The sequence below is a fragment of the Mustela erminea genome, chromosome 1, assembly GCF_009829155.1.
Source record: "Mustela erminea isolate mMusErm1 chromosome 1, mMusErm1.Pri, whole genome shotgun sequence".
Classification (NCBI taxonomy): domain Eukaryota; kingdom Metazoa; phylum Chordata; class Mammalia; order Carnivora; family Mustelidae; genus Mustela; species Mustela erminea.
The window spans coordinates 96793082-96815468 of record NC_045614.1 but is presented as its reverse complement, the minus strand read 5'-3'; the positions used below and the strand labels follow the sequence as shown (position 1 = coordinate 96815468).

Below are 22387 nucleotides of genomic sequence, written 5' to 3'. Positions count from 1 at the left end.
ACGATCTCAGGGTCCTAGAATTGAGCCCCAAATCAGGCTCTCTGCTCAGCGGGGAGCCTGCTTCCCTTCCTCTCTCTCTGCCTGCCTCTCTGCCCACTTGCGATCTCTGTCTGTCCAATAAATAAAATCTTAAAAAAAAAAAAAAACTTGGGTTAAAGTTTTTAACTTACTGTTAAAAAGTCAATGCTACGCAAAGAAATCTACAAATTTAGTGCAATTCCTACCACAATCCTACTGGCATGTTTTGAAGAAATAGAAAAAACCATCCTAAAAGTCTTAGGAAATCTCAAGAGACCCAAATAACCAAAATAGCCTGTAAGAACAAAACTGGAAGGCTGATTTCAGACTTAACTACACCGCTACAATAATCAGAACAGTGTGGTCCCAGTATAAAGACAGACATGTTTAAAATAAGGCGTCCAGAAACAAACCCTCACAAATAGGATCAGATGACTTTTTACAATAGTGCCAAGATCATGCAATGGTGAAAGGCCAATCATTTCAACAAATGGTACTGGAAAAACTAGACATCCACATGCAAAAGAATGAAGCTGGACCCTTGCCTAACAGCAGATACAAAAATAACTCAAAATGGATCAAAGACCTAAATACAAGAGAAAGAATAAAACTCTTAGAAGAAAACATAAGATAAAAGCTTCACAGCAAGGATTTGGTAGTGATTTCTTGGATATGACAACAAAGGCACAGATAATCAAAGAAAAAATAGACCAGTTGGGCTTTGTAAAAATTTTAAAATTGTGCGCATCAAAAGACACTATTGACAAGAGTGAAAAGTCAACCCATCAAATGGGAGAAAGTATTTGCAAATTATGTACCTAATAAGAAGCCAAACCAAAAAAAACACAAACAAAAAAACAAAGAAACAACCCCCCCCCAAAAAAAACCCCAACAACAACAAATGTGAAGAGATGGAACCCTGTTGCACTGTTGATGGCAATGCAAAGTGGTACATCCATTGTGGAAAACAGTATGGCACTTCCTCACGGAGTTAAACTAGAATTTCCATATGATCCAACAATTCCATTTTTGGCTATATGCCCAAAATAATTGAAAGTAGGGTCTCAAAGAGACGTTTGTACAACTGTTGTTCATAACAGGATGATTCAGAATAGCTGAACTGTGGAAGCAACCCAAGTGCCTCTTGATGGATGACTAGATAAGCAAAATGTGGTATAGACATACAGTGGACTATTATCTGGCCCTCAAAAGAAAGGGAATTCTGTAATTTGCTATAACATGGATGAATCCTGAGGACATTACATGCTAAGTGAAATAAGCCAGTCAGAAAAAGACAATTACTGTGTCATTACATTTATATGAGATAATTAAGAGTAGTCAGATTCATAGAGATAGAAAGTAGAAGGTGGTTGTTAGGGGCTGGAGGACAGGACAAGGAGGAAGTACTATTTAATGGATACAGAGTTTCAGTTTTATAAGATGAAAAGAGCTACAGAGTTGGATGGTGCTGATGGCTGCACAACATAATGAATGTATTTAATACCACTGAACTGTTAAAAATAGTTGAGATGGCAAATTTTATTACATATATTTTACCACATTTTTTAAAAAACTGCCCCCCACCGTACCTACATAAGTTAATAAATTAATTGGTGAATTGTACCAAACATTTATGGACAAAATAATAACATTTGTATACAGTGTCTTCCAGAAAATCAGAGGAGAGACTGTTTCACAGCTCCCATCTGTGAGGCTAGCACTACCCCAATATCAAAACCAAGCAAACACATTATATGAAAAGGAAGCTATGTGCTAGTATTCCTCATGAACATAGATCAAAACCCTAAGCAAAATATTTCCAAAAAATCTAACAATACATATACAGGATAATATATCAGTACCAACCCCATCTCTTGGTTGTCCCAGAGATGTGCACTTAGTTTAACACCCAAAAATCAGTTAATATAATTCATCACATTAACTAAAAAGGAAAAAAAACTATAATTATCTCAGTAAAGAGAATTGTCAAAAGTCAACATCCATCCCTGACATTAAAAGAAAAAAAGAAAATACAAAGCAGCATATTAGGAATGGAAATTCTATTTAACATTGTGCTGGAGGTTGTAGCCAAAGCAGTAAGGCAGGAAAAATAAAAAGGAGAAATTAAAAGCAATGCAGAAGAGAAAGGATAGCCTTTTCAAAAAATGGTGCTGAAATAATTGGATATCCATAATAAGCAAAAAAAGGAGGGGGGCACTTCAGTCCATAGCTCACACCTCAAAAACTAACTTAAAATGTATCAAACTTTAATATAAGGCCTAAAATTATAAAATTTCTAGAAGAAAACATAGGAGAAAGTCTTGTGCTCTTAGGTTAAGAATTCTCAGATAAAACACCACAAAAAGCATAATCCAAAATAGAAAAGAAAATGGACAAATTAAACTTCATTGAAACTAAAAGCTTCTGTTCTTAAAAAAAACACTACAGGAATGAAAAGATAAGCCATGGACTGGGAGAAAAGATTTGCAAAGCCTGTACCTGATAAAAGGATTGTGTCCACAATATATAAAGACCTCTTAATTCAGTAATTTTAAAAACACAATTTTTAAAAAAGAGGGAAAAATATTCAAACAGACTCTTCACCAAAGAAGATATAGGGATGGCAAATCAGCACATGGAGAGATGCTCAGGTAAATAAAAGAAGTGTAGATTAAGACCACAGTGAGCATGGCACTCACATTAGAATGACTGAACTTGAAAAGACCAACCTAGAACTATGGTCAAAGACATGGAGCAATTGAAAGTCTCAGATACTACTGGTAGGAACATGACTTTGCAACAGCTTGTGAAAAACAGCTTGACAATTTCTTACAAGTTAAATGTTTACCTTTCATATGATTCAGCTATTCCATTCCTAGATATTTACCCAAAAGAAATTAAAGCATACACTCATGCACAAAAGTTCAGAGCAGCTTTAATTATGATAGCCCCAAACTACAGACAATCCAGGCTTCTGTCAATATGTGAATAAAGAGATGGTGGTTTGGGGGGAGAAGATGGCGGGGGAGTAAGAGGAGGCGCCTTTTCAGCCGGTACCCCAAAGTGAGCTGATTACCTACCAAAGAACTCCGATCACCCATGAAATCAGCCTGAGATCAGAATTATACATGTCTGGATCTCTACAGGGGCAGAAGACGCCAGTGGGCAGGTAAAGCAGAGTGGGAACGGCGAACTGATATAGGAAGATAAACAAAAGGGGGAAGGAGCCACCAGAGGCGACTGGTTGGAGAGTAATACCCCAATACGAGCGAGAGTGCCCTGCGTCTGGGGACCAGCATTAACTTGGAGACTGGTTGAAAGCACTCCAAAAGAGCAAAGGATCACGGGGGGGGGGGGGGGGGGGGGGGGGCGGATTGTGGGAATCGGGGCGGCTAGGGACAGGGGCTTAAGTCCCCGGTCCCAGGACAGCCTCCCCGGCGCTGAGGCAGAGAGTGTGCAGCGGAGAAACCAGCTCTTGGTCCCTAAGCCGCCAGCGCTCCCGAGAATGCGTGGGCTCTAGCTCCTGTGAGGGGATGGGAGCCACGCCAGTCGGCAGAACGCGCGCGAGCCCTACCACAAAGCTTGAGTTACACGCGCACGTCCCTCATGCTCCCCTGAGTTACAAAGGCCCGGCCGGCACTCTTTGACCCGCGCCATTGTTTCAAAGCCTAAGTCCCGCGCCCTAAACTCTCCCCTGACAGAGGTGCACCAAAGCCCAGCCTGGTGCTTACAGACCAGCACCCCGTTCTCAGTGCCTGAAACGTGCGCGCGACCCATAGCCGCCTCTGAAAGAGGTGCGCGCAAGCCGGGCACCCCCAGCCCGGGCCAGCGGCAAAATCTCAGTGTGCGATTGCTGCTTGGAACGTCTCTGGCGGTCGGGAGCTCCCAGACAGCTGCCACTACCTTGGCTTTGGGTATAAGCAAAAGATCCTGCGCCCCCAGGGTCTGCAACTTGGAACCTGCTCTGCCAGCGGCCAAGGGAGAACTTATTTAGGCTCTGCACCCAGACTGAGGCTTCTCTCTGAGAGGGAGATCAGGGTGCGGTTTGTTTTCCTCTAAAACTACAAAAACCATCAAAGGCGGTCAAGGTGAGAGGAAAAAAAAAAAGTGAACAAGCATAAATACTGCCAGAGAACAAAAGCCTGAAAAAAACCAGTTTCCTCAGAGCCCACCCCCTTGAGGGGAGCGGGAGCGGGAGGACTTAACTCAGGAAACATTGACTGACAACCCACGTGGCAGGCCCCTCCCCCAGAAAACAAACCAAGAAAGAAAGAAAAAAAAAAGAAAAAAAAAAAAGGACTACAAGAGAACAACCACTACTTCATAGGAAAACTTGTATTGTTCACTCATTCCCACTATTCCGGTTCATTTTTTTTTTTTTTTTTACACATAGGTAATTTTTTTAACCTATTTACCATCACAGTGAGCTGTACAGTACATCAAATTCCATAATACCTTTCTAACCTGAACTTTTTGATACATACACCTATGTTTTTCTTTTGCATTTTTATTTTTTGAATTCCTTTTTTTAAATTTTAGTTTAGTTTAGTCTAGTTTATTCCTTTTTATTTTTATCCTCTAATATTCATATAGAGTTAAACTTCAAAGTAATCCCCTTTCCCCAATCAATACTACCCCTATAGGTAAACCAATTTTTAATCCCCTTTATCTTAGGAAAGTTGAGTCCTTTAACAAAGATATCAAGATACATCCAGGAAGAATCAAAACAACCTTCCTCGCACACACTGAGAATTTATAAGAACTCTCCCATCTTCTTCCACCAGTGTTTCTATGTTTTTTGTGTTTGTCCTGATAGCATATAAATTTTACACTTGTGGTTCTTTTTGACGAGGTTCTTTCTTTATTTGCTTATATATTTTTTTTTCTCTTGTCATATACTTGTAAAGAGATGGTGGTTTATCCACACAGTGGAATAGTACTCAACAACAAAAAAGAATGAACCCAAACCACAGATGAATCTCACAATAATTATGCTGAGTGAAAGAAGCCAGACCTAAAAAGAGTACATACATTATGTATTCTGTTTATAAAATTCTGGAAATTACAAGCTAATCTATGGTAACAGCAAACAGATTAGTATTTGGGGTTAGGGGATTGCCATGGGGTGGGAAGGAAGGATTACAAAATGACACAAGGAAACATTGGGTGACTGATGCTATGTTTGTTATCTTGATTGTGGTGTTGGTTTCATGGCTGCATACATGTCAAACCTTACTAAATTATACCATTGAAATGTGTTTGGTTTATTGTATGTTAATTATACCTCAATTACCAAACAAAGAAAAAATTCCACAAGGTTACTTCAGTTATATATAAAACGTGATAAATTTTGTAGGACATAACCTATTTCTTTAACAAATAAATAGAAAGAAAGAAGAATTGAAAACTATAATTCAAGAGATTTAAGACACACATAAAACAATAGCATGGATGGACCCTATTTGAATCCTGATTCAAATCAACTATAAAATGATATTCATGTGAGAGTTGGGAAAATCTGAAGACCAACTGACTGAATAGTAGATGTATTGAAGAAATTACTAGTTCAACAGTAATGGCTGTTGTGTTAAAATAAAAAGCGTCCTTATCTCTTAGAAAGAAAGTATATACTCTTGGTCTAGCAATTCCACTTCACAAAATTTATCCTAAAGAAAGTATGTGGGGGGAACAAAGAACATTTCTATTTGGGAGAAGAAGAAATTTATTTCCCTATAAATCTTAATACACTATGTGGAATAATGTTCTTTTCAGGATATATACCCTGGACTTGATATAAACATCTGCTTGACTCTTAGCCACTAAGTGCTTTGTCCTGCCAACCCTGACTCATCAGAAATGCCCAGGCCTCATGACATTGTCTTTGCTGTGAGCTTTATCAGGATAGAGTATGTGGTATGCATTGTAGAGTGTGCACTTCACAGATGGCTAACCACACCTGAACTTTTTGGGGGACATATGCATCCCATAATGTAGTTGCAGACGCTCATTTTGCTGCATGGGAAGGCTCTGGGATGGCCCTGCAAGGTGTCAGATTGTTCCTGATCTCCAAAGATCATGGTAACCACAGAATGAATGGATAATCAATCATGATATATCATATATTTATAGTACGTATGATTCCCATCATTTGGGGTATTAGTAGTTGGAAGGCCCTTGGTCATGAATGACTCATGCACTTTCTTGCCTTTATTCTCAATCATTCTTCTATGCAAAGTACTTGGTCATTTTTGGAAGTCCAGAACAGATTCCCCTGCTTGTGTCTTGGAATGTTAGATATTGGGTTGACACCTTTCAACATCCTACAGGTATTTATTTACTGCATCTTCCCCTGGCCAAGCACTGTTGCTGGGAATACAGTTGATTAAATTGTATCCCCTGCCCAACAGGAAGGCACGAGTACCATAGGTCACCTGAGGAATTCTACCTCTGTGGGATTTGACTATCTGCCTCCCTTGGACAGTGAGAGATGCATGGTTGCAGGTGACTGTAGTACTGGGTACAAAGGAGGGACATTTCCCACCTAACAGGTAGGGGAAGCTTCTTGAGGAGGTGACACCCAAGGCTTGAGGAATGTGAGAGATTTAGCCAGGCACGGTTTAGGGGGCACGATGGATAGAGAAAGCAGCATGGGTAAACAGAGGTGGAAGAGCATGATGTTCCAGCATATGGGAGAGAGATGAGGCTGAAAGAGTCGGGAGGACCAGGTTATGGAGAAGCGAACTTTACTGCCACCATGAGAACTATGTGGTGTGGATTTCCTTTCTCCATTTGGTCAGGCATCATTTCCTCCCCATACCCCAGTCACCAGCAGCAGCCTCAAAGGCCCACAGATCTTTGCACCAAGTCACAACCCAACCCCCCTTCATCTCTCCAGGAACAAATATTTAAGCAGTACCTTTTCTGCCAACCAGGATCAGCTCACAATTAAAGCTGGATGAAAATCTGGCCCCACTGCTGATTTTGTTTTTTCAGGAAGAAAAGTGAGTCTTCCTTCTGTTAGTGTATTTTCCCTAAGACATCTCACAATTGTAATTTGATCCTGCATGCTTATAAATTGAATTAAACCAGCTAAAGCATTTGTTGAGTACCTTTACAGAGAAATGAACAGTGTCTCCCTAATTTGCTGCAGGAGGTCTTTCCCCTTTCACAAGCATCCCTTCTCCAGGCTGCAACTGTCCTTCCTTTTGTTCCTTCTAACTGTTTCTCCCAAAACAACAAGACCCTACAAGCTGACAGAGGCCAGTATATCAAAATTTTAATGATCTCTGGTTCTGTGATAACACCCCCACACACACAGTGAAAAAATTATACATGAGATGAAACTTAGCTCTGCAGGTTTTCATTGTGAATACGACAGTCATAGGAGCTCAAAGGAGAAAATGTTGAAGCAGCTATTTTTTTTTTCAACACTCCTTCACTTGAAAGAATGGGAATAAGATAAGGGCTGGTGTGAATGCGCGAGGCCATTGGTGGATGTCCGTATTTTATAGTGTGGTCCTCTGATGATAGGCCTTTCTTACTTTGCACTGAATGCTGTTTGGAGCTCTCACAGAGAAAGTTCTCAAAGCCTTGATGGATGAGTTTGTGTAGTGGATGTGGGTGGTTTTTAAAAGTTCATTTGGGATTTTTATTCTTAGTGTGCTGATTTTTAACAAATGATTCAGCCCAACATATGACTAGTGAACAACATCAGACATACCTACAGCATTCATTGAATATATTAAGAATTCGAGCCTGCATTTCTTTTGAGTTGTTGAATATATTCCCAGTTGTACATTCTTGTTTTCCCAACACATAGTTACAAACTTACTAATGGAGTTTGAATTTAATTTAAATCCTGTTTTCTGTTACTTAGAGTGTTTATTTCTAGGCAGTATGATTTGGCCATTGGCCTATATTTCAACAACAGTCACTTATATATCTTTTTTTTTTTCAGATCAAAGTTTCTTCCAGTTTAATTAATACTTACTCATTTAGCAACCGTTCACCTGTTTTATGTATTTAACAAACGTGTCTTCCTTACTACTTGCCAGGTGGTAAGTGCATTACATGAACTCTTTTAACCTTCATTACAACCTTACAAGGCAGGTACTGTTACTCTCCCTGTTTTACAGATGAGGCAGCTGAGGCTCAGGGAGATTGAGTCACTTGCCCAAGGTCACACAGCCAGTAAGGGATAGAGCCAGTCTGCCCTCCAGTCTGGGCCTGTAACCACCACACCATCCCACCTCCTTCATTCCACACGTTTCTTCTCAAGCCCCTCCCTGTGCTGGGAACTGCTGGATGCAGGGACCACATGGGAGCAGACTGGTTTCTGTGCTCCGGGGTTGGGGTGGGGGTGGGGGGGAGCGAGGTGCCTTGGTCATCAGACAGCTGTGAGCAAAAGCACTGTAAATGTTCCTGGGGTGGTTTGGAAGCAAAGCAGGTACATTAATTTCTATTATTCTAAAAGTTGGAAGTGTGAGATCAAGGTTTCAGCAGGGTTAGGTTCTGGTAAGAACCTCTTCAGGTTGCAAACTGCTGACCTCTCATCATACGGGTACAGGGTAGACAGCAGAGAGAGGAAGCAGGCTCTCCTGTGACTGTTAGAAGAACACTCTTCTCATTCATGAGAGCTCCCCACCCTCCCCTGACCTTATCTAACCCCAGTCACCACCCAAAGGCTCCGCCTCCTAATACCCCGTTGGGGCAGGATTTCTGGTCTCAACACAGGAATTGAAGAGAGGGAGGAGTTAGAAGCATTCAGTCCCTAACAGGGAGGCAGACATTAATCAAATCCCACAGACATGAAATTACTCAGAGGAGTGAGGAGAAGCGCTGATGCTCTCAGTGTGAACAGTGAGGCAATTCAACATAGAATCCAGGGAGAGTGTTTCTGGGAATGGAAGAGCTGAGCTAGAGAAGAATAATGAGGCATTTTTAAAGTCAACAGTGAGGCTGGCTGGGGATCAGAGGATACGGGGCATTCTCGGCATGGAAAAGTTGTACGTGCAAAGGCCCTGAGGCAGAAGAGAACATGGTTACCAAGGACTGAAGAGGTTGTGATGACTGCGAAGCAGGAAGCAAAGGGGAGTGTTGTGGGAGGCGAGACAAGGGAGAGAAAAAGAAGGGGCAAACCATGAGGGCCTTGCTGGTCATTGTTAAGGAATGTGTTTTTCATCCTAAGGGCTGTGAGACGATATGCATTTCCCTTCCCTACCTTACCTTCCTCTAATACACACATCAAGGAGGGGATGGAGGGAAGACAGTTAAATGGCACCTGAAACAATTCTTTTGATAAGAGGGTGACATGGAAAGCCCTGAAGAGCAGGTGACAGATGTGGAAGGTAGCTAGAAGGTAAAGCTGACCTGATAATGGTTTGGATCTGATGGGGAAAGTGTGCCACTCCCTGAGGAGGAGAGAGTCCTGGATGTGGGCCAGACGTGGGCAAGGGACAAGTTCAGCTTCAGACATGCTGGGAGGAGAGACAGCTAAACATCTGTGGGAAGGTGGTGATTAGAGAAGACAGGCCTGGAGATGGACATTGGCCAAGGCAGATGTCCATAGGAGTAACCGAGTTCCAGGAGCGGGGGAGAGTTACAAAGGGAGAGAAGCCTCGTGGGGCTGCAGCATTTTGCATCCCCACCAAGGAAGATGATGGCTTGCAAGGGAGTCTGAGAAGGTTGAGAAGTGGGAGGGAACCAGAGCAGTCTCTGTCCCAGAAGACAGGAGCGAAGAAGGGTCACCACACTTCATGCTACTAAGAGGTCTTACTGGTTGGAAAGTGCAAAATCACATCTGTGGGGTTCAGAGTGACTTTTCTGTGAGAATGCTTTTACTGCAATAGTAGCATTGATTGACAGCTGGATTGGAGAGGATGAGAGAAGAGAACTGGAGATGTTAGTGGACACGGTCTTGGGAATGGCCTGCTCCAGGCGAGGTGGGGTTTATTTTTTTTTTTTTTCCTCTTTTAAATTTCAATTTTTAATTTGTTGACATAGTACATTTTTATTTTATTTTTTCCTATATACATTTTTTTTTAAATTTCCAGCATAACAGTATTCATTATTTTTGCACCACACCCCGTGCTCCATGCAATCCGTGCCCTCTATAATACCCACCACCTGGTACCCCAACCTCCCATCCCCCATCCCTTCAAAACCCTCAGATTAAGAGCAAGGAGGAAAAGCAAGCAGACTAGCAGCCCCGGGGGAGCGCGTGTGCCCTGTGCGAAGAGGGGAATAGCCATACCTTCTGAATTCATAGGGGAAGCTGCAAATAGGAATGTTCATATGTAAAAGATTTTTTTTTAAGATTTTATTTATTTATTTATTTGACAGAGAGACAGAGATCATAAGGAGGCAGAGCAGCCATCAGAGAGAGAGAGAGAGAGAAGGGGAAGCAGGCTTCCTAGTGAGCAGGGAGCCCAATGCGGAGTTCGATCGCAGGACCCTGAGATCATGACCTGAACTGAAGGCAGAGGCTTAACCCACTGAGCCACCCAGGCGCCCCTGTAAAAGATTATTGATTGCTGCATTGTTTGTGATTATAAAATAGGGGAAACTAAGGATTCAAGTGTAAGTGAATATTCAACTCTAATAAATAGGGTTCTTTTTCCAGATTCTTGGGCTGTCAATTCTGAAACCATTTCCTTTGTATACTAGGACTAAGTGATAAAATCTAGTGGATGATCAAAGTCAGGCTTCTCACTGTTGCAAGACTGAGTGACAGAGGGAACATAGAAATATCTAGGGATGGGATGTGGGAATTGAAGGTATCGGTGTGAGGAGTTCACGGAGAGAAAAGATAGTTGAACAGACAGACAGACATTTCTGTCAGTGTGTATGCAGACACACATACATTTTATTTTATCCCTGTCTGCTGAGAGGGTCTAGAAATAATAATATCCCAAGAAAATAGTACAACCTACCATTCTAATCTTGGTTTCTAAATACAATCCTATCCGCCAAAGGGCTCTTTGGAAAAAAATGGTTGATTCTGGGGAGGGGGCAGGGAAAGTATAAGCTGAACTTGAGTAACTTAAGGAGCCAAAAAAAAAAAAAGAAATTGCTCACATAATGGGAACATAGCAGAAGCATATAGGAACCAGCTTGATGGGGTTACCACTGATAAAATCTAGGACAATTTGAGCATAAAAATAAATAAGTAAAAGGTTATCACTCATTGAATAAAGTACCAGTCCATTAATCTAAACTGATATAAATCAACTAAGTTAGATAAACGAACAGACAGATAAAGGAAGAGACAAGATAGCTCTTTCTTACAGCGGAATGCTGACTAATAAATGTAGAAGGAATGATAGAGCTAGAAAATCACGATTTGGCAACCACGTGATAATGGATTGAAGTAAGAATCGTTCACAGGTTCTAAAACAAATGGGTTGACGTAAGATATTTACATACTCACAAAGTAACTCCTGACATAGACCTACTAATCAGAAAAGAGGAAATCCTAACTTTATCGCAGAGGAACGCAGCAGACACTGCCTTAACCAACGGATCCACACTGACCTCGATGGGAGGGAACATAAAGACACAGGTGTTTCCTGACCTGATGTGCTGGGAAGGGCGCCCCATCGCCACTGCGTTGTGCCCACCAGGAGTGCATGCCCCACATGCACGTCACACACACAAAGCTAGGGTAAGAGATAGGCTGCCAAATAATTAGCCTGTATAAAATGTCAGTGTCGTGAAAAGCAGACCGAAGGGCTATTCTAGATGCAGGAAGAGCTAAAGAGATGACAACTGAATGCAGTCTACTGATCGTGGGTTGATTATTACTATAAAAGACATCAGTGGAAGTTTGGTGAAATAGGAATTAGGTCTGTAAGTTAGAGAACAGTACTGCATCAATGTTAACTTCGTGATTCGTGTTATTGTAGCATTTAAATGTATAAATGTAAAAGAATATATATATATTTTTATATATGTATAAATATATGTGTATATATTTACATATAAATGCAAAAGAATGTTTTGTTAAAAGAAAACATACTAAAATATTTAGGAACACAGGGACATCACATCTACAGTTTACTCATCTGGTTCAGAAAAAAAATGTGTGTGTGTATATTTGGCAAGAGAGAGAGAAGGATAAAGCACGTGTGGTAAATATTACCATTGGGAAATCTGGGTGATGTGTATATGAAAATTCTTTGTAATATTCTTGCTATTTCTCCTTAAGCCTGAAATTATATCAGAATTAAAAGTTTTTTTAAACAAACCTCTAAAATATTAAATACTGGCTCATCGAATATAAAAATAATTAACCCTCTGTGGACCAAGCAAGACATGCCTGCCATGGGCAGATTCAGGCTGCAGTTGACTGATTTTCAGCCCCTCTGGTGGTGGTCCTATGGGATAAGGAGGGACTAGAAACCTAAGCCCAAGTAGATGGACTGGCCCTAGGCTGTGGCTGTTGTTAACTGGGGGTCAAACAGGCAGGACAAAGGTAGAGATGGGGACACTTCCCTGTGTGGCTTCTCTTCCCTTTCAAGATAGGTGGCATGGCCCCCAGCTGAAAGTGACAGCTGCTGGGAGTTCAGAGGCTTGAGGAGGGAAGATGGCGGCTGTGTGATAGGAGACCACCTGGGCCAGAATCTCACCTTCGTGGAGGGCGTGTGGCTAGTCCATTGGACTCAGCACTGCGAGAGGCCTCAGGGATGGCTTCTCCCAGTGGTTTTGGTCACTCTCAAACAACCACAGAAAAAGAGGGTAGCTGGGTTCAACCAGGGAAGGAATTTGTTAGCTGGGTGTAGTGGAGGTATGCAGGGGCATGGGGCTCTGGGTATTGCCATGAGCATCCTTGAAAGGGCTGACCTGAGATCCCAGGTGATCGGAAGTGAGGTGCAAAAGAAGAGGGGAGGTGGGCAGGGCAGGGTCAAGAGTGACTGGAGAGCCTAGCAAGGGGGGTGCACAGTTTTATCAGAGAGGGTGGAACATGTGTCTGCCGAGAGCTAAAGCGATGGATTGGTGACTAGCTGTCTTGGGGATAACATGGCCCAGTGCACAAAGGAACCCACACATGGCTTCAGGGCATGGAGAACAGTTTGCTAATGAGGGACAGAGAGCCAGTAGTGTTAGAACTTGGAAACGGCATCCCAGTTACGGCCAGACTATATAGATGGAGAGGATCTCAATGTGCTGATATGACCATGGTTTTACACACTGGTAGACAGAAGCTACAAGAGGTGGGTGGAGGTACAGGGGAGGAGATGCTGGGGAATGTGCTGTTATGGAGCGCAGAGTAGAGGGGGCAGCTGAGTCAGGGCAGCAAAGTAAAGAAGCTTGGGAAAATGACCACTAGGTAGAGGAGCCTTATAACGTGCAAACCTCCAAGTACAGAAGGATTTTCCAAAGATGGAGGTTCTTTGAGTCCTATTCCTGAGAACATGGGAATCTGATTGGACAAGCCAGGGAAGCTGGGATGAGAAGAGGTGCTTAAGCACCAGAGTAACAGGAAGTTTTGGGTGTCATGATGAAAGGAGACTGTGGGAATACAAGGACTAGAATGCAGGGGGTCATGTTATCCCTCCCTAGCAAGACAGGGAAACTGAGGCTTGGAGAGGTTGTCAGTGCCACAGCTCCTACATAGGGAGCTGGAGCCTGAACCCAGGCCTCAGCCCCCAAGGCTAGTGTTCTCTCCTCCCGGTGCTGCAGAGACGCAGCGGCAGGCTTGTGCAAGGCCTCAGGAATGACAAGTCTCAAACCCAGATTCGGTGAGAGCAGAAAGTCTAGGTGGTCCGGCTGGAAGTGGGGAAGCGGTCGGGGCTTGACCTTGGAGTCTGAAATGCCAGGTAGGGAAGGTGGACTTTAAGATGAAGGGACTCATTCAGATCTCTCCCAGGTGGTCAGTGGATGTCTAATAGCTGAAGTGTCAGCCACGGAGGGAAACTTGGCACAGGGATTCCCCCAGAGAACCTCTGGTACAGCGACTGCTGGAACGCCCCAAGTTCCCTGCACTTGGGTAGCTCAGACCGCCGTCTAGTGCGAGGACTGTTGACAGAGCGTTCAGGCTACCATCTGCAGGACCAGCAGGACTCAAACCGGGGGCAGGTGCGCAGCCCCGTTCAACAACTCCTGGCAGCAAGCTAGCCCCGGGTGCATTTCCCACCTCACCGTGAGACCCTGTCAGATGCCTGGATAAGGTTTTCCTTCATTGGCTATTACCTGCCTGCTTGTCTGGAAACTACCAAATAGGGAAGTGACTACTCAGTGAACTCTTGCTGGCTCTGAGCACTCAGAAACTAAATTGTAGGCTCTATTCCCAGAGTTCCCCTGAATTCAGGGTCCCAAACTATAGTCCAGAGTTTATCCTTTGTGCTTCTATAATTGACGAAATGGATGCCTCCAGAAGGAAGAACACTAGTTTTCTAGACACATGGAGCAGAAATGAGCACATGTCTGCTATCAGCCAAATCTCTGCCCCAGACTCGGCAGGATACAGGAGGCCGTACCTGTGCCTGGCAGCCTGTCTAGCACGCACACTCCTCCCAACCCTGCTTGCCACTCAGCCACACTCGGCCCTGACTTGGCTCTGGGTCCTCAGATTCTCATCTCTATTTCTGCTTTCCCTCAGATGCCACAACGCACAAGAGAAAGCGTTGCAGAGTAGTGAGCCATAGAGGGGACACTGCTCCCTTCCCTGGGACGACAGGGTCACAGAAAGAGCACTGGGTTTGAAGTCAGCCTTGGTAGCAATCCCACTCGCTCAGGCATGACCTTGGCAGCTTATTCCACCCCCTTTAACCTGTGTATCCTCAACGGCAGCAGGGGCTCAACAGCAGCAGGAGAATAACATCTCCTAACTTTTGCAAGGTTATTTATTACAAGGCTTCAACGAGATAATGTATGTGGCGTGTCTAGCCCACATGACACATCCAGTGCACCTTTCAGTCTCCCCACTTGCATCCTGAGCAGGCCTTGACCCAGGGCTGGCTGAAAGCAGTTCACATTCCTGTGGCCATGACCAGACAGGTTAGTGTCATGTTCTCATATCTATGCATAGGGGTGAGAAAACCACAAAAAACGGTTTCTCCTGTTTTCTTTAGTCCTTTCTTGATATTTTATGATGTTATTTCCTAACGATCCTGCCCCACATGTTTGTGGCATCCCAGATTAAATTGCATCGTAAAGATAACAACCCAGTTGAAAGCCTTGTCCTTTTTTTCCCTTTGGACAACCTTGAGGAGGGGAAGAGTACTTTATGGCTCCCAGGTTTCCCTCTCAGCAACTTGCATTTTAAATTGAGGCATATTTATTGCAATATCATTTACACCAGCAGTTTTCTGGGTTAAATACAAATATCTGATCATTGTCCAGTGTGATGCACATCACTTGTGCTTACCCCTGTGACTTTAATTTTGATTCTCCATTACACAGTGAATAGAGGATTCAGTGCATCATGGGGTACAAGGGGGTACAAGACAATCTGAGATAAGGGGGGAAATTAAACTCTAATAATTCTGTTTAAGGCAGTGACAGCCCAGGTTTTGGGTCTTCAGGGCTTCCGGAGACACCATGAGAGCACGAGTAAGTATTATATAAGCTCAGCGTGTTGCTTTAATCTTGGGCTCACACAGACGTTTATTAATCAAATAGAGTGATTTAATATATATTCATGGGCAATTCTCCAGCCTGGCCTGAAAAACTGTTTATTTTCACATTTCTAATTTAAGAGATTTTTCTGGAGGAGATAGACTTAAGAATGTTGAATTACTCTGGCAATTGTTTTGAGCCAAGATAATTTTCTCTTTCTCATGTGAGGCTTCAAGGGCTTGAGGCCACACAAGTGTTACATTCCCAAGTCTTTTAGAAAGAGGTACTTTTCCGATTTACTAACAAATCAGCATTTTCTTCATCTGTCTGCCTGGAAATGTCGCTTCTGTGAAACAGATCCTGGAAGGGTCTCTGAGAGGGAGGTCTCCATGGCTGGTACTCTCCTACCGGACTTGGCTGCACCAGGGTAGAGGTGAACAGCCCTTCCCCAGTGAATGTGCTTTGTATTGAGGCCCTCAGACATTTTTCTGGTTTCCATTCTACCTCACTAGTGTGCACATAAAGGACTCCATGAAAAATGGGAACCATTATTTGTGTCTTCATTAACTACAAGACACCTCTTCCTGGCTTTCCATCCCCTTCCCCCAATCAGATACAAAAGGTACAAAATCAATGGTTTTTATTTATTTTTTTGCTTATTTAGTGTAACTGTCTTATTCCTCAAAGAGCTGAAGTTGCAAATCACATATCCAAGAAAGGACTGCTATTTATATAAAGAATTCTCAATGTTTAACCATAAAAACAGCAACAGTCCAGTTAGGAAATAGGCAAAAGACACCAAAGAAACATTTCACCAAAGAAGATATTCATGTGGCAGATAAGCACATGAAAAGATATTTAAAATGTTAGCTGTTAGAAAAAGCAACTTTAAAACCACAGTAAGGTACTGTGACACACCCATGACAATGGCCTAAAAGAAAATATAATGACAGCAAGTGCTAGCAAGGTTGCAGAGAAACTGGACCTCTCAAAGTTGCTGGGGGGAATGTAAAAATGGCCCAACCACCCTAGAAAACAGTGTAGCAATTTTTTACAACTAAACAGGCAACTACCTTATACCCAGCAAAGGTACTTATGGGCATTTATCCCAGAGAAAGGAAAACTTTCTTTCACACAAAAACCTGTACACCAATGTTCATTGCAGCTTCCTTGACAATAGCTAAACGCTCGGAAAAACCCAGATGTCCTTCAAGGGGTGAACAGTTAAACCTTGATATATCCATACTAGAGAATATTATCCAGTAATAAAAAGAAACTATACACCCAACAACTTTGATGAATCTCCAGGGAGTAATGCCGAGGGAAAAATGCCAGTCCTAAAAGGTTACATAGTATAGGACTCCATTTATATAACATTCTTGAAATGACTAAATTATATGAATGAGACTATATTAGAGGTTGCCAGGGGTTGGGGACAGGGCTTGAGAGGAGGGAAGTGGGTGTGGTTATAAAGGGCAACCGATGTGGTGAGGGAGTGGTTACATAGCTCAGCTGTGGTAGTTAAATGCAGCCTACAGGCGGGATGAAATTTCAGGGAGCTAAAAACACATGCTCAAATGAATGCATGTAGAATGAGTGAAATGTGAATAAGACAGATGCGTTCTCCCAATCCCAATGTCCTGGTTGTACTGTACTGGAACAGGGCAAGATGTTACACTGGGGGGAACTGGATGAAGGGCAGATGGGATCGCTCTGTATTATTTCTTAAACCACATATAAATATCTACAGTTACCTCAGGACACCTACTGTGGCACAGTCAGTTAAGTATCCAACTCTCATTTTTGGCTCTGGTCATGATCAGCAGGTTGTGAGATCAAGTACCGCGTCAGGCTCCAAGCTCAGTGCAGAGTCAGCTTGAGGTTCTCTCTCCCTCTCCCTACACTCCCACTTGCTTGTGCATGCTGTCTCTCTCAAATAAATAAATAAATCTTAAAAAAAAATAAATCTACAATGATCTCAAAATAAAAAGTTTAACTTAAGTTCAATTTAAATTTAATTAAAATGGTGGGTGCCTGGGTGGTTCAGTGGGTTCAAGCCTCTGCCTTTGGCTCAGGTCATGATCCCAGGGTCCTGGTATTGAGCCCCACATCGGGCTTTCTGCCTAGCAGGGAGTCTGCTTCCCCCTCTCTCTCTCCACCTGCCTCTCTGTCTACTTGTAATCTATGTCAAATAAATAAATAAAATCTTTTTTAAAAATATGAAAAAAATGGAAACCACAATGTATTAATGTAAGAATGGGTGGGAGTTAAGTGAGGAAGGAACACTGTCCTTCAGTGGACCTGTTCTAAGTGCAGGACTGGGGGATTCAAATAGAGTCACTTCATCCGCAAAATGTTCCTGTGACCAAATATTAATATTCCCATTCACAGGATAAGGAAACTTGAGGCTTGGAGAGGTAAAACATTTTGCACGAGAACTCCCCAGCAAGGAAAGGACAAAGCCCCAATCTCTTAGATCTCAGTGCTCTTACCATCTTGCCATGGGGGACCCCATCTCTGTAGCAGACCTTTATTGTCTCTCCCTGCTGCTGCTGCTATGCCAACCAGTCGGGCCTAACCCTCAACTCCCACAGCTCCAGGGTTAATATGCCAGGACCTGCAACCATCTTTGTCCTCCAACGGGAAGCAAAGATTATTCAGAGTCAGACACGAGCCTTTACCTTCTTTGCTAAGCAGATGATAAAGAGAACCCATGCAAAGAGCATTCAGAAAACCCAGGCCAACATCAGATAAAACAGTAAGTAACACTCCCAACAGTACAAAGGGCATTAATTAAAACAAATTGGAAAGATGTGTCTGTATAAATATTTTTGAAGACAACCTTGTCGAGAAAGAATTAGACCTTGGGGAGATTTATGAATTACTGATAATGATAGGGAAAATAAATCTTAGGAAGACAAAATCATTTAAGAATAGATTCTGTAAACTGATGAGATTGGTCCCTTCCAGCAGGTGGATAGGAAAAGAGTGGAAAGAATGGGGGCATGGGAACAGGATGAAAGTTAGAGCGAGAGAGGAGAGACCCTTCTCTGACTCAAAATCACATACCAAAGTAACGGAATATATCATTAAAATCAGCCTGGATGAAAGGGGAACCGAAGATGAAGTACAAATGGTAACAAACAGCCTTCCTTTACTACAAAGGAGTAGACAGCCCCACTGGAGGCAGTGGGAAAGCAAAAACTTGGAAAGGAACTTGGAAAGCAGCAGTCTAACTGGATACTGGGAGGCTGAAGCCAAAAAAAAAAAAAAAAAGAAAAAAAAAAAAGGATACCTAAGTACTGTTCTCTAGTTAGAGCATCTATTTTCCATGGGGATGGAGGTGAGCAATTTTGAAGCTACTTTATGTAAATAACAGGAGCAAGCAAATGCATTGTGGATGGTAGAGCCTGGTTTCTCACTGTTGAAGAGAGAAGTTCCAATAAGGAAAAGAAGGGAGCTGGAATGAACCCTGTGGTGCTGGATTGGAACTGGAGGGTTCAGTATGAACTCAGGGTTTTTAATGTCTACACAGGAGGGATTCTTTTAGAAGGACGTACAGAGTGGGGTGTGGATGTGTTTGTGTTACGTAATTATACGGTATATAATTATAACGTCTAACGTATAATTCCCTAGTTTTCTGTCTTCTGAGAGATGCCTACAAACCACAAAACCCCAGTAGCATTGAGCACAACTCGCCTTCTTGGTTTCTAAATGCTGTTCAGTTAAAAAAAAAAAAAAAAAAAAAAAGCCTGGTCTTTTTGGAGAAACGTGGGATTCCTGAGCTGGGATAGAGAACAAACAAGATGAGCCTGAATATCTTATGGTCCCAGAAAGCAAGAACGTGGTTAATAAATGATGGAATCATGTCAGAAAGACACCAGAGCCAATTTAAAGGATGTTCCATTGGGCAAATCTGGGATAATTTGAGGAATAATATAAATAATGATAATGGATTACACCCTGCAGAATAAAATAAATATCCGTGAGTCCATAGGGATATAAATAAATGATTGAATGAGTAAATGAATAGACACAGCAGAAAGGACAGTTCCTCCTTATAGTAGAATTCTAATGAAAGCTGGGGAAGGAATGCTGGAAATAAACTATGGCCGTTTGGCGAACATCATGGTAATGGTTGTTGCAGTGTCACTGATGTTTGCTAAAATTAGTGGGCAAAAGTATGATGGAAATGGGATATTTGTGTAGTCTCAAAGTATTTTCCCATAACATGCTTATTATTTACAGATACAGGGGAAGATAGTAACATAACAGTAGAGAACTCTGACAGACATCACCTCAACCAAGTATCAATGGTAGCACCACCAGAACCAAGACAAAGCAATGGCTGGCACCCTGGACAGGATGCACTGAGAAGGGGTACAACATCGTCTCTGAGGTATTCTTGCTGAGGGGCATAAATTCCATCCAATGGAGAGAAAACCTCAGACGAACCAAACTGATGGATGTTCCATCCAAAAACACTGGCCAGTACTTTTCTCCAGGATCCATCCAGGTCATGAGATACTGAAGAGTTGTCCCCACTTAGAGGAGAATAGGATTCAGGACAGTTACATGCAATGTGGGATCCTGGATTGGACTCTAGACCAGAGCAATACAATCCAGGGGAATTAGGAATATAGTCTCAAGATTTGTGCATCATGGGGCACCTGGGTGGCTCAGTGGGTTAAAGCCTCTACCTTCAGCTCCGGTCGTGATCCTGGGTCCTGGGATCAAGCCCCACATTGGGCTCTCTGCTCCATTGGGAACCTGCTTTCTCCTCTCTCTCTGCCTGCGTCTCTGCCTACTTGTGATCTCTGTCAAATAAATAAATAAATAAAAAGATTCGTGCATGATGTGAATGGTAACTTCCTGGTTTAGATGGTTGTGCCACCATCCTCGGAGATGTTAACGTGAGCAGAAGCTGAGTGAAGGATGTGGGAAGTCCTTGTACTGTCCTTGCTAAGTACTTTGCAACTTCGTTGAGTCAAAAATTATTTCAAAATAAAAAGTTGAAATACATCAAACTACAAAGGTTATATTGAGATTGTTACTGAACCAGTGAATCAAGTTCATGTTTAATTGTATCCCATGAAACCAAAATAATAGTACTACTAGTACCTTTGAATGGCTCCTTACACTTTACAGTGTTCTTACTTGCATTCTGTTACTGAGGCCTCAAACAAGCATTATTTCCGCCCAACCCTGTTTTAGAGATGAAGAATCTTGATCTAAGAGGTCCTGGGTATAATTAACACAAGGACAGATCACAGAGACAAGCAGAACTTCAAAACCAAATACACCTGCATCGACATCCCAGCACTGCCATTTCCAGCCTGGTACAACCTTGGCCAAGCCAACAGAGCAACCTCCAGGGCATGATAGCAGCTGCCTTTTGGGACTGTTGTGAGGATCTAAACCCTATAAACATTCTGCACAGAGCCGGACACACCCTTGGCACTTACTAAGCTGCAGGGGATGAGCATGGGATTTTGGAGCTGGGGGTACCTCCACACACAGTCCAGCAGCCTTGCCCACCCAATACCGGAGTCAGAACAGCCTCAACTGTGGTTCTGGCCCCTCTGCAGACACTGCAGGGGCGGGGGAGGTGCGGCTTATACTGAAGGGATCCATCTCTTTGCAAAACAGACAAAGGTGAATGTCTGTATTATGTAGGCTATCGATATAAATGTGCACATATTAATATATTTTTAAGAGTTAGCAATAGGTACATTCGCAAAGTGATCATTTCTAATATGGGTAAGTCTAAGGAATGAGCTAGGATGAGGAGGAAGGAGGGTCGGTCCCTTGGCAGGCACCCTCTGCACCACCCTCAGAATCGTCCTGTCTGTGCCCAGTTCTTTCGCTGTCTGTGAAGTGCTTGGAAACTTAAGCTCTTTGCACTATCTTTTCTGGTGGTCCGTTGGGGACTTCATGCAAGATAAGCTGTGGACTAAGGGACAGGAGGAATGGCATGGCCTTGCCCAGTGCCCTGCACACCACAGCCGCTCATTGCATACATACGCCGCAAATGTGGCCTAGAGGGTAGTCATCTCCATCATGTTTTGCACCAAATGGCTTTGCACTTGGTGGTCTTTCAGTGTTGGAATTCAGTTGACTTAAATCTCGTCTCAGAAATTAGCCCATGAGACAAATCATGCATAATCAACAATATCCTTGAACGTTCCCGTAAATCACTCCATGCAGGCTGACGTGTGCACAGCTGATATTATTATACTGCATATCTGTGTAGACAGCATTCAGACAATGTGTTACCAGTGTCCAATTTTGGTTAAGATCATGGACCCTGGAACCAGAATGCCTCGGTTCCTACCGCAGTGCTACAATTAATTCACTCAAGAACCCCTACTTCACAGTTTGTACATCAGAAAAATGGGACTGACAATCACACTTCTTCCATAGGGGAGTCATAAGCATTAAAGGGGTAATATGTGTAAAGCCTTTAGCTCAGTTCTCAACACTCTGTTAGTCCTCAGTACATGCCCTCCACCATCATCATTATAATACATGTATATATGGATGATATATGCAACAGTGCATACATAAAATACCTTTTTAAATTAACTTAATTATGTAAACTGTAATATACCCTTAAGTTTTTTTTCTGCTGTGACCCCTCGCCCCTTCCCCCACCCCCAGACTAGGTCCTCGAGCAGTAACAAGTCTCATTTTGTGCTGGCTTTATTTATTTATTATTTTTTTTAAAGATTTTATTTATTTAAGAGAGAGAGATTGCAAGAGAGAACACAAATGGGGAGGAGAGGGAGAAGCAGATTCCTGATGAGCAGGG

At 42.8% G+C, this 22387-nt stretch overlaps 1 protein-coding gene across 9 annotated transcripts in view; it reads left to right on the top strand.

Moving 5' to 3' along the window:
• Positions 1–22387, top strand: part of NMNAT3 (nicotinamide nucleotide adenylyltransferase 3) — a 124945-nt gene that overhangs the window by 71644 nt on the left and 30914 nt on the right. For 2 of the 9 annotated variants that reach the window (XM_032334689.1, XM_032334638.1), the window contains exon 2: positions 7976–8075. The exons of the other annotated variants lie outside the window; for them this stretch is intronic. Coding sequence is in view for 1 of the 2 variants with exons in the window: in XM_032334638.1 (XP_032190529.1) it covers positions 8035–8075 (41 nt within the window). In the remaining variant the exon portion in view is untranslated. The remainder of the gene's footprint in view (positions 1–7975; positions 8076–22387) is intronic. 9 annotated transcript variants of the gene reach the window in all.